This window comes from Neodiprion lecontei, chromosome 2 (assembly GCF_021901455.1).
Source record: "Neodiprion lecontei isolate iyNeoLeco1 chromosome 2, iyNeoLeco1.1, whole genome shotgun sequence".
In the NCBI taxonomy this organism is placed as follows: Eukaryota; Metazoa; Arthropoda; class Insecta; order Hymenoptera; family Diprionidae; genus Neodiprion; species Neodiprion lecontei.
In genome coordinates, this window is record NC_060261.1 from 28,937,936 (window position 1) to 28,956,347 (window position 18,412).

The 18,412-nt window shown below is 41.3% G+C and overlaps 1 protein-coding gene across 1 annotated transcript; it reads left to right on the forward strand.

Annotated features, from left to right (window-relative positions):
* Positions 1-37: 37 nt before the first annotated feature.
* On the forward strand, positions 38-17,721 carry LOC107225801 (dynein axonemal heavy chain 7-like). The gene is made up of 54 exons (XM_046731435.1): positions 38-126; positions 190-791; positions 912-1,350; positions 1,434-1,585; positions 1,655-1,808; positions 1,919-2,068; positions 2,195-2,221; positions 2,338-2,517; positions 2,638-3,014; positions 3,159-3,380; positions 3,457-3,754; positions 3,839-4,186; positions 4,273-4,538; positions 4,622-4,775; positions 4,836-5,062; positions 5,129-5,330; positions 5,421-5,655; positions 5,729-5,844; positions 5,941-6,219; positions 6,301-6,558; positions 6,634-6,918; positions 6,987-7,235; positions 7,303-7,648; positions 7,727-7,896; positions 7,966-8,097; positions 8,201-8,422; positions 8,491-8,942; positions 9,013-9,210; positions 9,291-9,438; positions 9,539-9,751; positions 9,817-9,989; positions 10,118-10,427; positions 10,498-10,743; positions 10,836-11,065; positions 11,137-11,356; positions 11,442-11,630; positions 11,720-12,094; positions 12,163-12,335; positions 12,456-12,701; positions 12,773-13,060; positions 13,137-13,328; positions 13,403-13,629; positions 13,748-14,118; positions 14,195-14,375; positions 14,440-14,628; positions 14,709-15,306; positions 15,369-15,579; positions 15,663-15,671; positions 15,767-15,784; positions 15,865-15,873; positions 16,023-16,257; positions 16,356-16,507; positions 16,596-16,877; positions 16,989-17,721. Exons 2-54 carry the CDS (start codon positions 439-441, stop codon positions 17,193-17,195), a joined length of 12,183 nt encoding a protein of 4,060 aa, XP_046587391.1. The 5' UTR covers positions 38-126; positions 190-438; the 3' UTR covers positions 17,196-17,721.
* The last annotated feature ends 691 nt before the right edge of the window (positions 17,722-18,412 follow it).

Below are 18,412 nucleotides of genomic sequence, written 5' to 3' on the forward strand. Positions count from 1 at the left end.
TTCTCAGGGAGATTTAAAGAAAGATTTAACAACGATTCCTTGAATCGATGCATGTGAGGATCTTAACGGAGAGACCCCGAAGTTTCGTTTCAATTTACAAGAATTCATGATTCAAGGTATGCGTAGGTATGCGTAGGTGCAGGAAAATTGATCCCAAAGTATACCGTAGCTGATATCTGCCCCTTTCAGTTGCCATGGAACTGAGTAAACAAATAACAGATGATTCATTGATCGGTACTGTTAGTTTGCCGACAAGCTCGCCATGTGGTCAACAGTTTTCTGTCAAGCCGATCGGATTTCAAATGTCATAAGTCACTACATCAAGAGCACTTCCTCAATGTGGCTGAGCATTCCTGCTGTAGCTAAAATTCAAAGTGAGGCATTAAATATTCAGAAACAAGCCACACCGTAGGAAATTAAATCACACATGGAAGCACTATGGATCATTTAAGCAAAGCGGTATCATCCTCTTTCGGAGACTGTGACAGAGAAGATGAATGTGGAACAGATTTTACGTGCCGTGTTAAAGAGTTGTTACCAGACTCCTGCAAGAAGGAAAAACTGCCCTGTCACGGAGGAAGATTTTCGCTCGGTCACCCTTGTAGAAAGTCCACTAGGGCTGCTTCGGCTTTTGGAGCACGACCTGGCAGAGGTGCCAAAAGAAAGGACCAGAGCAAACACTCTCAGCCCGCCAAACACGAGGATGACCACTCCGAAGACAATTTCGAAAAGGAGCCAATCATTTCATTCCCTGAACAGCTCTTTGAGTTTCCTAAGGAAAAGATACCGAGGTGCATTATTTTTATATACGTGTAACTTACAACCAATTTGTTTCAAACTACACTTTGAATCATTCTCCGAATGATAGTTTGATTCTTTTAATATTTCTCTTGGACTTGTCTCGAACACAGGCTTATCAGGTCCACCCCTTCCAAAGCTCGCCGGCAGCAGGAGCTCAATTTCAAGATGAATTGCTACACGGCACTGCGTAAACGGCGTGAGGAATTCAGGGAAAAGGTAGTTAAGATCGTATCTGCCGCCGACGAAACCGCCGATGTGTGTCCTGGTGATCCTGGGGATGGCTGGTTAACGGAGGATGAACGAGAATTGCTCAGATATTACTATTACATTCTGCACGGTATCGACAATGCTCATGTTGGACCAATCGACGTCGCGGTGATGAAGAATATCATCGCTCTCATACCCGTTAAGTGGAGAGAACACTTTCCAGAAATCTTAAAGCAGCTTGAAAAAGATGCTCTGGACGACTACATGCTGAGCGTCAAGAAATCCGTTGTTGATTTTGTTCTTCAGGATCCGCTGAAGCCAGAAAATATGGAGGAAGAAGTGGTGGGTCGCATTTCTGATATGCAGATTATCCATGAAGATCCTCAGAGACAAATACTCACCCGCAATGTTATATTATATTTCAGCAAACAGTATCTAATGAAAATTACGAAATCAAACACTTTTCACCACAGCACAGTATTCGGTATAAAGCGACCCAGGCTAAGTTAGAAAAGATTTTGAACTTGTACAATCCTTGCATTCGCAAGACTCTGGATCTCTGGTACAGAGAATTTCAGTGAGTACACTAAAGCATTGCCGATTTTGAATTGTTTATTTTGAAAAATTCTCTCCTGCCTTTTTGTAGTCAATTACGGCTGATAAACAAAAGAGAACTCGAGACCTACGGTGAGATCTATGACCTGGAGAGTTTTGACTGGCGATTTTCACGAATGGTCGCGAAAGCTAAAGATGCGCTGTGTAACAATTGGTTTCCGAAAATCTTACGCATATTTACAGCTGTAAGTGCAGTAAAAAATTTATTCAAATCATGAGGGTTGAATGGATTTGCCATCGAATGAAGTTAAACAGCGTTACCGCGATTTCCTCACTTCTTCAAGGACGTTTTCAGGGACATAAAAAGGGATTGCTGCCAGGCGCAAGCAATCCAGGAAAAAGAGAGCAATTCTTCCACTGCCTGGCAACAATTATGGAATCCCAACTCCGTGATCTTTGTTTGGAATCAATCAAAGACTACATGGCTTATATTTTGAGCTTCCGAGTAAGTGACAAGTTTATTTTCATTTTTTTGAGAATCTTTGAGTTTTTCTGCAGTCGTCAATTTGTAACTCGAGGAATTTAGCCTACACCGATATTCATATTCACTTCAAAATTTATTTTCATGCAGACAAAGAGAATATTGAATGTGAAAAATGTAAGTGCCAAGTTTTATGATTTTTCCTCGAGTAGATATTTGTCGAATTGATTGTAAAGAAAATGTATGTAAAAATTACCTGTTCTCAATAATCAAACAATCATACGCTTTGGTAGTGTGGATTCAATTTGAACGTGATTATAAGAAATAAAATCTTAACGTTCGAGCCTTCGTTCAAGAACTTCACAGACACTTTGATCACCCTGTTGACTTCACTTCTGGAGGCAGTAAAACACGTACCTCGCCTTGAAGTCAAATTGTACAAAGATTACAACGGACCTGTCAAGGTCTTGCAGGTTTGTGCGCCACTCGAGATAATACCTATTCATACATCTAGAACGTCATAACTTTTTACCAAGTCGCGAATATTCTAAATCCAATTCCACTAATATCACGCTTTACTCAAACTACGGCAGCCAGTCATTCTTCGGGAAGTCATCGACAGTTACAGTCAACAAATCGTCAATCTCATCGAAGAACAACGTGTCGGGCCAGAGCAACGCCTACGGGATTTTGACCAGTACATGTCATTGATCGATGATCACGAAAACCGAACGGTTTTTGAATTCATAGACGCAGATCCCCCGCACAATCTGCAAGAATACGGTGTGCTAATCAACAAGTTTCACCAGCTCAGCATGGATATCCCTGTGACGAATGAACACACAGTTTTTTTGGGAATGTTTGCCATACGGAGAACGCATCTGATTGAAAGTATTGCATCAATGGCGGCTGCTCAGAAAGAAACCCTCGTACTGGAGATGGTTTCGGATTATCAGCACAAATGTAGATTGTAAGCCAAGGATTTCTGTATTGATTTTTAACGCTGTTTCGCTCCACACATGAAAAAGAAACAAATCTCTGGATTTGGTCCGATTGGGACTTATTGACAACTTAATTTTTCCTAATGATGATTTTTGAAAACTACAATCTGTAGGATCTGCGAGGAATACGAAGCCATTGCTGATCAAGCCCTCTGCACTCCACCAGGGACCCCTGAACTAATGCAGCTCATAAAATTTGTGAAGAAGGCTGAAACTGAATTGGTGTTTTTGCTTGAAGAGAGGCTAAGAGAAGTTCTGCAGTACATCATATTTTTGACAGACTACTCCCTGCTCACTCCTGTTGAAATAAAATCAGTGAATGCTGCTTTTCATTGGTAGGAATTCACCGTTGTGTTTTTGCCCCCAAATTAATCTCCGTTTTTAGTATTTTACACTTTTTCCTTTGAAAAGGTGCTACCGCATGCCTTCTGTCTTCGAAGAACACCGAGAAATAGTGGCACAGAAAACGATTGAATATCAGGAAGTTTTGTCAGTACGAATTCAAAAATTCGAACAAGACTTACAGTTATACTGGAAGCAGTGTGACGAAATACAGTATTGGGGTAACGTCGATGAGATATTTCGTTACAAAAAGAAGACAACAAGTCTTGAGAACCGACTAATCGCGGCTATGGATAGAATTGAAAGATTCAACGAGGAGGAGCAAATGTTCGGCTGGGAGTTATCGCAGTATCCACTGCGTAAAAAGGTAAACTTGCTGATACATTTTTGGATTCTTCAACCGATTCATCCACAATTGCAAAGCAACTCATTGTACATCGCTCAAAAACAGATTGCCGACAGACTAATGCCCTATAAAAAGTTATTCGATGCTGCCTGCGAGTTTCTTTCCAACTATGAAAAGTGGACAAGTGCTCAAATCGGGTCATATGATCCTGAAACAATTGAGTCAGATGTCGGTGTTGCTTATCGTACAGTCTACAAACTCGAAAAGACCTTCCAGGAGCCAATCCTCAGGAAATTGGCTGAAACAATCAAATGTAGAATCGAGGAATTCAAAGAACACCTACCCGTTATAATGACGTTGGGAAATCCTGGGCTGAAGGCTAGACATTGGGAACAGGTTTCGGAGCTCGTTGGTTTTCCCATTAAAGTCGATCATAACATGACACTGGCAAAGGCAAGTGATTTAATTGACGTACAATGCTCTAAAATCGATTTGTGTTATATGATTCAATAATTTGCGGGCAATGCAATGATACATAGATATTAGATTTCGGACTGGACGAGTACGTGGATAAGTTTGAGGCCCTTTCTGAGGCTGCAACGAAAGAGAACAACTTGGAAAAGGCTCTTCAAAGAATGCATACTGACTGGACAGAGATGGAGTTTACAGTCACTCCGTATCGCGATACTGGGACATACGTTGTGGCCAGTGTAGATGACATTCAACTGCTGCTGGACGACCACCTGACGAAGGCTCAGACGATGAAGAACTCTGTCTACATCAAGCCATTTGAGAGTGAGACTCTGTAAGTAGTCAGTCCTAAGTACGAATGGTTAATCTGTTGCTATCAACAATATAACTGTGGTTGTGAATCTTTCAACTTTCCAGAGAATGGGAAGCCAAACTTCATTTACTTCAAGATATTATCGATTACTGGTTGAAAGTGCAATCGACATGGATGTATCTTGAGCCAATTTTCTCATCTCCTGACATCCAGCAGCAGATGCCAGAGGAGGGACGCCGCTTCAATGCTGTTGACAAGGCATGTTAAAAATATTCAAAAACGAGAACCAATGGTTATATGGATGTTGTTCTGATTTAGATTTGGCGAGACATCATGGGCACTGTAATATCCGATCCCAGAGTTTTGACGGTAGTCGAAATTGAGAAGATGCTCGATCGTCTCCAAAAAAGTATGGGGCTCTTGGAACTTATTCAAAAAGGATTGAATGAATACTTGGAAAAAAAGAGATTGTACTTCGCCAGATTCTTTTTCCTATCCAATGACGAGTTGTTGGAAATTTTGTCTGAAACCAAGGATCCAACTAGGTAAGTCTATCTGCTCAACGTCAAGTGTGACATAAGCAAAGTTCAGCATTTCTTTTTATCCGTTAGAGTTCAACCTCACTTGAAAAAATGTTTCGAAGGGATAGCGAAATTGAATTTCACCGAAGACATGGAAGTTACCGCAATGAGATCGTCCGAAGGTGAAGAAGTTACCCTCGAGTTTGTAATCGACACTTCAGCGGCTCGGGGACAGGTCGAGAAGTGGCTCTTACAGCTTGAAGATGACATGAAAAAAAGTGTACGCGCTATGGTGTGTACTCTGAACAAATTTAATTCAATAATGCCACTACTGTAATTCGGTATTGATGATATTTTATCTTTCTCCCCCTCCAATGGATAGGTTATAAATGCGAAAAACACCTATCCAAAGAAACTCAGGTCAAAGTGGGTGCTAGACTGGCCAGGGCAGACGGTTCTCTGTATCGGACAAATGTACTGGACTGCTGAAGTCACGGCAGCTTTTTCTCAAGGACAAAAAGGGCTGAAGGAATATATTGAAAAGTGCAACTATAATCTGAACCAGATCATCATTCTGGTGCGTGGAAAACTGTCCATCCAGAATCGAACGACATTAGGTAAGAGGGGGACATTTTCTGACACTGCGGACTTGCACATATTGCACTACGAATATTTCGTAATATTTGCTAGGAGCGTTGGTCACGTTAGATGTTCATGCTCGAGATGTTTTGGTGGGATTGTGGGAAGATCAAGTTGAGTCGGAAATGGATTTCAAATGGCTGTGTCAGATGCGTTACTACTGGCAGGTGAGAACTTCGAGAATGATAAATATCGATCACACCTTCATTTTCCGTCGAAAAATCTATATGCAACATCATCAATTTTTCCGAATTATTTCACAGATGGAAGACTTGCAAACAATGATGATCAATTCTTCGTTGCGCTACGGTTACGAATATCTTGGAAACTCACCGCGACTTGTTATAACCCCGTTAACAGACAGGTGCTATAGAACATTGTTTGGTGCTTTAAGTCTGCATCTTGGTGGAGCTCCAGAGGGTCCTGCAGGTACTGGCAAGACAGAGACTACCAAAGACCTGGCAAAGGCTGTCGCTAAGCAGTGCGTCGTATTCAATTGTTCCGACGGTTTGGACTACCTTGCCCTTGGTAAATTTTTCAAGGTACGGTTGACTGGATCGTAACATATCTGCTCTGGTTAAATTTCTTCTACATGATACGTAAAAATTACCTCCAATATGCAGGGCCTAGCATCATGTGGAGCGTGGTCATGCTTCGACGAGTTCAATCGCATCGACCTCGAGGTCCTCTCGGTAGTTGCTCAACAAATCCTCACCATCCAACGCGGTATTCAATCGGGAAAGCAAACGCTGATTTTTGAAGGCACTCAACTGACCCTGGATCCCACTTGCGCAGTTTTCATCACCATGAATCCTGGTTATGCCGGAAGATCGGAGCTTCCGGACAACTTGAAAGCTCTTTTCCGTTCTGTTGCCATGATGGTCAGTGATATCGCGAGCTTGTCAGCTTGAACATATTTCAGAATGATTGTTAGGCTTGTGTTTTCAACTCTGTAGGTACCAGATTACGGATTAATATCAGAGAACACATTATACTCATATGGCTTCTATAGCGCGCGACCATTGTCCGTGAAAATCGTGATGGCCTACAGACTCTGCTCGGAACAGCTATCAAGTCAATGCCATTACGATTACGGAATGAGAGCTGTGAAATCCGTACTCGTAGCTGCTGGAAATTTGAAATTGAAGTATCCAAACGAGAATGAAGACATACTCATGCTACGCAGCATTAAAGATGTCAACCTTCCGAAATTCCTCAGTCATGACTTGCCACTCTTTCATGTGAGTTTCAGTTTCTATGGTACAATTTTCAACGTATATGAAATGAAAAATAACGTTGAAACCCACAGGGTATTGCTTCAGATCTATTCCCTAACGTGGTTCTTCCTGAACCTGACTATACTGATTTAAATACTTGTGCTCGGGACGCGTGTGAAAAGGCTAACATTCAATGCACGCCAGTATTCCTAGAAAAAATCCAGCAAATATTCGAAATGATGATCGTGAGGCACGGTTTCATGATCGTCGGGTATCCTTTCGGTGGAAAAACGACAGCTTATAGAATGCTCGCTGACGCATTGGAGTTGATCGAGCAACGGGTATGAGATCATTGCTCACCCATTTCTCGTCTTTACTATTTAGAGCTATTCATCTTTATTGTTACAGCAATTAATGGACGAGCATAAAGTTGAGATAACTGTAATTAATCCGAAGTCTATTACGATGGGTCAACTTTACGGCCAGTTTGACGGGGCATCACATGAGTGGAGCGACGGAGTATTGGCTGTAAGTTATCGGGCTTTTGCCGTGTCCACAAATGATAATCGCAAGTGGCTTATATTCGATGGGCCAGTGGACGCGGTGTGGATAGAAAACATGAATACTGTTTTAGACGATAACAAAAAGTTGTGCCTAATGAGCGGAGAAATTATCCAGCTGGCACCAACCACCAATTTGATTTTCGAACCGATGGACCTCGAGGTTGCCTCACCTGCTACGGTATCTCGATGTGGTAATGAATATAAGAAATATAAAAATAAGTCATAGTAACAATATAATTATGCTTTCCTAAACAAAGTCAACTCAACAGGTATGATTTACATGGAACCAGTGGCTTTAGGGTGGACACCCTTGCTTGTGTCTTGGCTTCAAGAAGTTCCCAAGGCATTAGGAGAGTGGCTGAAGAATTTCGTGAGAGACTGCCTATTTTTCCGTTTTTGTCGACCATTGTTACACTTATTGCGCAGAGGTGGCGTCACGGTAATTAAAGATGTCTTTAGAATCCTATTATTTTGGCTTGCTGAATAAAGCTTGATTTTCTTAATCCAGGAACTCGCACCGATGCCTGATTCAAATTTAGTGCGATCACTGATGTACCTCATGGACTGCTTCTTGGAAGATTTCCACGACGAAAAGTTTTTGGAAGGTATGTCTGATATGGACCTCAGGGCACAAACGGAGGTAAGATATATTATAACCGATCTAAGGCTTAGGTTTATTGATTGATAATTTATTTATTGATTGCTTACTGCGGTCCAGTATTGTTTAATGCTTCACGTACCAGGGCTCGTTCTTTTTCTCCTGTATCTGGGCTATGGGTGGAACACTGGAAGCACGTCACAGAGAAAAGTTCAGTAGACTCTTCCGAGGTTTACTGGAAAAAGAATTTCCCGCAGTCCTACTCGAAGAGTTTAGATTGCCCAAACCTATTGATCCTCCAATTAAACCGTACATATTCATCATGCCAAAGGACGGACTTGTTTTCGACTACAGATTCATACGAGAGGTATTTAGACGGAATTACTGTATTGGAGATAGAACTTCAAACACTAAAGGAAAATTTACATTCACCAGGGTAAAGGAAAATGGAAATTATGGTCCGATGAATTGATCAATGCACCACCTATTCCCCGTGATATACCGGTGAATCAGATTATCGTGCCAACAGTAGAGACAGTCAGATATATAACCCTCTTTCAATTACTGGTCCAACATCAAAAGCCTGTACTTTTTGTGGGCCCGACTGGCACTGGAAAATCAGTTTACATCGTGGACTTTCTGCTGAGAAAGAACAACACAAATATCTACAAACCCTTATTCATAAATTTCTCGGCACAAACAACCGCTAATCAAACCCAAGACATCATAATGAGCAAGCTAGATAAACGTAGAAAGGGTGTATATGGTCCACCGATTGGAAAGCGGTGGGTCATTTTTGTGGATGATGTTTCTATGCCCTTGAAAGAAATCTACGGAGCTCAGCCCCCGATCGAGTTGTTGAGGCAATGGCTAGACCATTGGCAGTGGTAAAAATCAAAGGATATATCTGTTGTTCTGTGGTTGTGAGGTCACGTAAATATCGAAGATAATTCGCAGGTATGATAGAAAGGAAATTGTCCCGGTGAAACTTATCGAGATTCAGTTGATGTGTGCCATGGGACCACCAGGTGGTAGTGGTAAAGATGTCACACCAAGGTTCAAACGCCATTTCTTCGCGTTAACTATATCAGAGTTCGAAGACGACGTTATGATCACAATATTCAGTAAAATTGTGCTCTGGCATTTAGACACTAGGTAAGAACTGTCGGTGGCAGAATAACCAAATTATTTACCAAGTAGGATAATGAATCTAATATCACGATTCATCTCTCCAGAGGATTTAGCAAAGAGTTTGACCCGTGCATTGAACAGATTGTTATGGCAACCATGGACATCTACAAAGAGAGTCTCAGGCATCTCTTACCGACTCCTGCTAAGTCTCACTACTTATTCAATCTTCGTGATTTCTCGAGGGTAATACAGGTAGGCGAAATCACTACGTTCACAACGTCGCGAACAACCATACCATGAAGTTTTACTTCATCTTCCGTTGCTGATGGCACAACATTTAATTCCACTATAGGGCGTGCTCTTGTCTGTTCCGGAAACAATGCCGACACTGGTCAACATGAAACGACTCTGGGTTCATGAGATCCTCCGGGTGTACGGAGACAGATTGGTCGACGAGATAGATACCAACTGGCTTATCGATCAACTTCACAGAACCGTTCAGGAGAGAATGGAAATAGACATGGACCATATGTTCAGCGATTTGACCGCGGATAAGAAAGGGCCTGTAAGATATCGGTAGCATCTAATCACTCGAAGGGTACTATTACAATAGTTTCTTCGCATTCCTAGGTTGGCGACTTCGAACTTCGGAATTTGTTATATTGCGACTTCTCTGATCCAAAAGTTGACATACGTCAGTACCAGGAAGTCCAAGACCTGGATAACCTCAGAGTAATAGTCGAAGCGTATCTTGCAGAGTTCAACTCGATGACAAAAAAGCCAATGAATCTGGTGCTATTCAGGTAACCCCCACTGAGTTGAACTTTATCAGAGTGCTGTAAATTTAATGTGAAGTAAAATATATGGGTGATTGATACTATAGTACTGCTACTACGCATAAATTGATAAATATTTCAACTGATTCATTTAGATTTGCAATCGAGCATCTTTCAAAAATATGCCGGATCATAAAGCAGCCGCGTAGCCATGCCCTCCTGGTTGGAGTTGGAGGATCCGGTAGACAATCCCTTACTAGATTGGCTGCACACATCTCCGAATATGAACTTTTCCAAGTCGAAATCAGCAAACAATATGGTAGTAATGAGTGGCACGATGATCTCAAAGTCATCCTGATGAAAAGCACCGCAACAGATCTACATTCTACTTTCCTTTTTACCGACACGCAGATCAAGGAAGAAAGTTTTTTGGAGGACATTAGCAATATGTTGAATTCTGGAGAGGTCAGTTACCTAAGATCATACTTTAAAAGCTTTTACACATTAGGTACATCTACTATAAATGATCTTACAGGTTCCGAATCTATTTTCTGCTGACGAGAGAGCAGAAATTTGCGAAAAAATGCGACAGATCGATCGCCAAAGAGAAAAGTCTGTACAAACTGATGGCAGTCCAGTAGCGCTGTTCAACTTCTTCGTCCAGATTGCTCGTGATCAATTACATATTGTTGTGGCAATGTCTCCAATCGGCGATGGTTTTCGCAACAGAATCCGGAAATTTCCAGCTCTGGTTAATTGTTGCACCATCGACTGGCTCCAGGTTAGCACTTTCTGCATCCCTTCATTTCTTGGGTCACCAGGGTATCTCCTTCTCAGATCTCAATTGGATCGTGATTATTTGATCCCAATCAGCCGTGGCCAGAGGATGCACTGTTAGCGGTAGCGACTCGATTTTTGGGTGAAATTGAACTTCCTGAAGCAGAAAGGATGGCGTGTATTGACATGTGCCAGTACTTTCACATGTCAACGCAGCAGATGAGCAAGGAATTTTTTACAAGGGTACGCCGGAGGACATATGTAACTCCAACGTCATACTTGGAATTAATCAACACGTTCAAATCACTATTAGAAAAGAAACGAGGGTAAGTTTCAATTCACTGTAATATTCAACCTGACTAATTCAAATCTGCGTTAAAACCTTCATGATTTTCAGCGAGGTGATATTTGCAAAAACGCGGTACGAAGGAGGTCTAGATAAATTAGACAACACCAATCAGCAAGTCAAAGAAATGCAAGAAACCTTAAGGGAATTACAACCAATGCTTGTCACTGCAGCGAGTGAAGTTCAGCAAATACTTGAACACGTTGAAGCCGAGAGTGTCCAAGTGGCCGAAGTGGAGAAAGTTGTTAAAGTAGATGAAGAAGCAGCACAGGTGAGATGAGCTATTTTTCTATGCTTGGTCAACTACACCGCTCTCTCCATTCCTTCGGTATTCAGGCACTGATTGAACTTTGTAGGAAGTAGCAGCAGCAGCATCTAAAATCAAGTCGGAATGTGACGCAAACTTAGAGCAGGCAATGCCGATTCTGAATCGTGCTAATGCCGCTCTGAACACCCTGACACCTGCCGATATCGCGGTGGTCAAAACAATGAAGAATCCACCTGCTGGTGTGAAACTAGTTATGGAAAGCATCTGCATTCTCAAGGTTAGCACTTTTTGACCGTGAGATTTAATTTCGGTCATTTCATCTCGTGTGATACCTGTGCTGCATTCAGTGACTCTCTTGATCTACAGGAAGTCAAACCGGAGAGAGTACAGGGACCTGATGGAAAGTTGTGCGATGATTATTGGAAAGCATCGTTAAAAGTTTTGAGCGACATAAAGTTCATGGATTCCTTGATAAATTATGATAAGGATAACATCCCTGAACGTGTGATGGAGAAGATACGGAAAGATTATTTAACCAACGTTAACTTCGATCCTGACAAAATCAAGACCGCATCAACCGCCTGCGAAGGCTTATGTCGCTGGGTTTATGCTATATCCGAGTACGACAAAGTAGCTAAAGTTGTTGCACCGAAGAAAAGAGCTTTGGCCGAAGCGCAAGCAAAGTACAATGAAGCCATGGGTGAACTTGCGATCAAACGTGAACAGCTTCGACAAGTCCAGGTAATTATTTTTCGCTGGTAATAGATCAACTAATCTTTTTAAGTTCACACAAATTGCATTGGTCTCAGGCTAAACTGACGGCACTTGAAGACGTCTTGCAGACTCGCAAGGCCGATTACCAGGGAATGATGGATAAGGTTACAGACTGCGAGCAAAAACTGAGACGAGCTGAAGAACTTATAGGTGGCTTAGGTGGTGAATATACGCGGTGGTCAGAGAGTGCAAAGTCGTTGGGTGAAAGGTAGTGTTTTTTATAATCGAGAATTTTGTCACGTTGATAAACCAAGACTACCGCGGAACTTGTGACATGTAAAAGAAGATCATAATTAGATAGTCGTAATTCACTTAACTTTTTTACCAGATATTTTCAACTAACTGGAGACATTATAATCGGTTCGGGGATAGTGGCGTATCTTGGTCCTTACACAACCCCATTCCGTGTAGGTCAAGTTGAGAAATGGGTAAAACTGTGTACTGACTTAAAAGTAACATGTACCGAAGATTTTCAATTGAGGGATACTTTGGGCGATCCTGTGCTTATTCGATCGTGGAATATATTTGGTCTCCCCAGTGATTCATTCTCTATCGACAATGGAATTATAGTAACGTAAGTTATGAAAAATTACTGACGAAGATAGCCAGTTACCCTCAATTCGAAATGTTTCGATTATTATTTAGAAATGCTTGTCGATGGCCACTCATGATCGACCCTCAAGGACAAGCCAACAAGTGGGTGAAGAATATGGAAAAAGCCAACAACATGAGCATCATTCGCCTAACACAAGGAGACTACACAAGAGCTCTAGAAAACGCGATACAATTTGGACTTCCGCTTCTGTTAGAAAATGTTGGTGAAGAGCTGGATGCTTTGCTGGAACCAGTTTTGATGAAGCAGACCTTCAAGCAGGGTGGAGCACTGTGCATCAAGCTAGGAGATACAATCGTGGAATACAGTCATAATTTCAGGCACGCACACCGTGGGAGACCAAATAAAGATCTTCATCAGGGCTTGCTATGAATAAGAACAATTTAAATATTACAGGTTCTACATTACAACGAAACTGCAGAATCCTCACTATTTGCCTGAAGTAGCGGTGAAGGTAACCTTGTTAAATTTCGTGATCACACCTGGTGGACTGGAAGATCAACTCCTTGGAATAGTAGTTGCAAAAGAACGACCAGATCTTGAGTCAGAGAAAAATGCTCTGATCGTTCAAGGAGCTGCCAATAAAAAGTAAAACGATGCATTCGTATCTGAGCATACACACTTTTGACATACAGATAATTATAATTTATTCGTGAACACAGGATGTTGAAAGAGACAGAAGACAAAATCCTGGAAGTTCTGTCAGCTTCTGAAGGTAACATCCTGGAGGATGAAGGAGCCATTAGCATTCTAAGCTCGTCAAAAGTTTTGAGCAACGATATTCAAATCAAGCAAGCAGCAGCTGAAATCACTGAGAAGTCGATCGACGTTGCTCGACTGCAGTACACTCCGATCGCCGTTTATTCTACGGTTCTGTTTTTCACCATTGGTGAGATACTATCACGGCCTGATATGTCACATTCTTTAATTTAATATTATTTTTATCACTTTGCTTTCAATATTGAATTATCATAAGGAAAATTATTTGATTCACTGATGCTTTACAGCTGTATTGGCCAACATAGACCCGATGTATCAGTATTCGCTGGCCTGGTTTGTGAATCTCTTCAAGGCAGCTATCGAAAACACTGAGCAGCTCGACGACGTACAATTACGTTTGGCTGATCTGACAAAATACTTTACGTACTCTCTTTACGTAAACATATGTCGCTCTCTGTTCGAAAAGGACAAGCTGCTATTCTCGTTTCTACTCGTCATCAATTTATTGAACAAAGAAGGACAAGTCTCAATGCCTCATTGGATGTTTCTTCTGACGGGTGGAATCGGCTTAGACAATCCATTTGAAAATCCAACTAGTTGGCTTCCAGTCAAATCTTGGAATGAACTCTGCAGATTGGATACCATTGAGGGTTTCAAGGTTGATAAAAACATCAAATCTCCGACCTTATTTGTTTGAATCATGTAACAACATGGCATTTATCTTCACTCAATAGGGAATCAAAGAATCGTTTACCGCTAATTTATCAGCTTGGAAGTCATTCTTTGACGATAAACAACCCCAATACGCAACTCTACCTGTTCCGTTTGATGATGTTAAGCATATGGAACGAATGTTGATCCTGAGATGTATTCGACCAGACAAAATAGTGCCAGCAGTTCAGGCTTTCGTGGAAGGTGAGAAATATAGTGATAAATCTCTGATAAGTACATAAGTAAACTCGAAATGCTCGTCTTCCAGCCGAAATGGGTAGGCAGTTTGTGGAGCCTCCACCTTTCGATCTAGCAGCGTCATATGCCGATTCTCACTGCTGCGTACCGCTTATCTTCGTTTTAACACCTGGAGCCGATCCGAATCAAGTATTGCTGAAATTTGCTGACGACCAGGGATTTGGAGCAGAAAAACTATTTTCTCTGTCCTTAGGGCAAGGTGATGATTGATTGGAGATATTAGACCAATTATAAGATGAAGTCCATTGCATTGTAATTGTACGCTTTCTCTGGAATTAGGCCAAGGCCCAATAGCTGTGAAGCTGATAAACGACGGAGTGAAATTCGGCTATTGGGTGGTACTGCAAAACTGCCACCTGGCCAAGAGTTGGATGAGCACTTTGGAGAAGATTTGCGAGGGCTTGCTCCCTGATACGATTCACCCTGACTTTCGATTGTGGCTGACCAGCTACCCCGCTGATTATTTCCCAGTATCAGTTCTCCAAAATGGTGTCAAAATGACCAACGAACCACCGAGTGGCCTTCGCGCAAACATCATACGCTCATATCTAAGTGATCCCATCTCGGATTCCGATTTCTATGAATCCTGTACCCAAAGCGACACCTTTAAGAAACTCCTGTACTCTTTGTGCTTTTTCCACGCTATTGTGCAAGAGAGGAGGAAATTTGGACCCATCGGGTGGAACACTCCATACGAGTTCAATGAGACCGATTTGCGCATCAGCGTATTCCAACTTCACATATTTCTAAACCAATACAGTGACGTGCAGTATGAGGCTCTCAAATACTTGACAGGGGAGTGCAATTATGGAGGAAGGGTTACAGACGAGTGGGATAGACGGACATTGGTTACAATCCTGGCTAAGTTTTACTGCAAGTAGGTATAACCGTTGCTGTTCAAGACTTTCAAGTCCTTTAATCGAACAAAAATAATTTCAGGGAAGTCATCGAACAAGAAGTTTACTACTATGATTCATCATCTACAATTTATTATTGCCCATCTGCGAAAGAATACGAAGCCTATATGGAGTACACCAGAAACTTGCCCTTGATTACTGGACCAAGTGTGTTTGGGATGAACGAGAATGCAGACATCATCAAAGAAGGGCAAGAAACTGATCTTCTGTTCCAATCGGTGCTCTTGACTCAGGTAAAACCATATACATAAAATTAGTACCTTTTTTCTAACTTAGTTCCGTTCTTCATTGAGTGCTCATGCTTTCACGCTGCTAGGATCGGACGGTATGTATGGGGGCTAGAATTAGTAATGCATAACCGTAGTTTCCCTAGTATATCATTAATGAACGTCTCTTTTATTCCAATTACTGCTACCGTAGGATCTATGGACGCTGGAGGTAGGTAGTCAATTCGCTTAGTCCAATCGTTCACTACACGTTTTTCATTACATGGATATTGTTTTTATGCTGCTATACAGAAACTGAAGGTAATTCACCTCCAACTTGTTTAACGTACACGACAGAGTAATATAATGATGGATAATTTTTGTCGTTGATAAGTGGCTTAATTGAGCAATACGTTACGTTTATATATTGCGGAACCTGAAATATTCTCATCGTCTGTTTCTTGACATAGGAAACTGGTGACACGGACAGCAGCGGAAAATCAGCAGATGAAATCGTGTTTTCGGTATCCAGCGATATTCTGAACAGATTGCCAAATGACTTCGATCTTGTCGAAGCCTTAGAACGTTATCCAACCTCATACAATCAAAGTATGAATACTGTTCTGGTTCAAGAAATGGGACGATTCAACAAGCTTCTGCAGTGCATCAGAAGTAGCCTTATCAATGTTCAAAAGGCAATCAAAGGTACTAATTTCTACCTAACTGATGGGTATTTTCGCGGAAAATGAATTTCGAAGTACAGTTTCATAACTGCAAGTTTTATTTTTGCTATTGGACAAAAGGATTTGTGTCCATGTCTTATGAGCTGGAAGAAGTCGTGGGATCCATTTTGACGGGAAGAATCCCTGGATTATGGAAACGGAATTCCTATCCGTCGTTAAAACCGCTCGGCAGCTATGTTAACGATTTTCTACAACGATTGGCTTTCCTACAGGTATACGTGTTGTACTGCTTTGTTAAGTTAAAGTATATCAAAAAATAGAAAATAGTTAGCTAGGCAGACAATATTTTGTTCTTTTCAGCTCTGGTTTGAAGAGGGTCCCCCGATTACTTTCTGGATATCAGGATTCTATTTCACGCAAGCGTTTCTCACCGGAGCTAGGCAGAACTATGCAAGAAAATATCACATCCCCATCGATCTCCTGGTATACGATTTCATGCCACAAAAGGAAAAAAATTTCACACAGCCTCCTGAAGACGGTATCTACATTTACGGACTGTTTCTAGACGGTGCCAGGTTTGATATGACTGAAATGATGCTGGATGAAAGCCATCCAAAAGTCCTTCACGACGATGTGCCTTTCGTAAGAAATAGTTTCATAGTGTAAAAAGATGAATAAAATACATAAGTAAAGATAGCCGCAGACCTTTCAGCTTGCGAATTTCGCTAAACATTACATACTCGACTGTTTCAGCTCTTGTTAACGCCAATGAAAAAAGAAGACGTACCCGAAAGACTGACTTACACTTGTCCAGTGTACAAAACTAGTGAACGTAGAGGTGTTTTATCTACCACTGGACATTCTACAAATTTTGTGATCGCTATATGGCTCCCAACGAACAAACCACCGGAACACTGGATCATTCGGGGGGTCGCAATGCTATGTCAACTTTCTCAGTGATTCAAAGTCCTCATCGAGAATACATCGAGAATAATTAGATATGATTGTAACTTTTAGTATAATTGCGAACCTGGAGCAGTCTTGCTTTTTTTTAAATTATCAATTTTAATACGTTTTTCAATTCGACGGTGTTAGATTAAAATAAGAACCAAATAGTCAACGAGATTTACTGTAATCAAAAAAATTAAATAATTATATCGTTGGTTCATGATTATTAAATTAAATACCAGTGAACATCAAGAAAAATGCTCAGAGATTCAACTGAAACGGTGGAAACTATTCACGATGTAATTATTTGCATAGCAAGTATTGACGTAATAATCGCTCAGGTGGCGAAATAATACACAATAAATATGAAAACAGTTGATTTATAAATTTCTTAACGTGCCTTGGAATACTGCAGATAATTGCTTGTTAGGGATAGTATATTTGTGTAACAACCAATTAGTGCTTCAGTGGACAGAGCACGGCTATGTTGAAACAAATCCGATTGATATGAATACAGGTGCGGATGGTGACAAGTGTTGAGTAGACGTTTCATTACTTCAAGCTAACACTTTGTAGACATCTATCATTGTTCATCACAGTTCATTTATCCGCGGATAATTCTGATTATAATTATCCAATGCACTGTGAATACGAGCAGCCGTTGACTAAATTCTTCCGTCAACGGATGCAGCCCTCGGATAGTTGTGTATTGCGGATATTACTTACACGAATTAGTCCAGACTAAAAATAAAATGAAAAACTGTGAATGGTGCGCCACGTCGAAAATGATAATATTTGCACTTTTTTGCAATTTCTTATTATTTTGGACCATATTGTCACCGACCGAGCTTAGCCTCGAACCAGCTCTCATTTTTGATTCCGGTAAGTTTTCAATTTTACTTTGTTCCCCTAGCTACAGAATTTTATATTTTTTCTTATCGTTGGTCGAGTAAATACGTTTTCCGTTGCCTACACCTATGTACTATCGTATCTATTACGAACGACCTTTCCCCATTCATGTGATATGATGAGCGCGAGAAGTTGTACGCCATCCGAGTGTGGGGAAGACGGAGAGTGGGGGGAGTAAGCGAGTAGCGCGCATGCGCAGAGGAAGAAGCGCAAAGCGCGCGAGTAGCTCGCGAGAGAGAAGGAGGTGAGAGCAGTCCCACTCGAGCGCTCAAGGAGAAAGGTCTGGGGGTCGATTCTGTAATTTCACTTTTCACATTTTT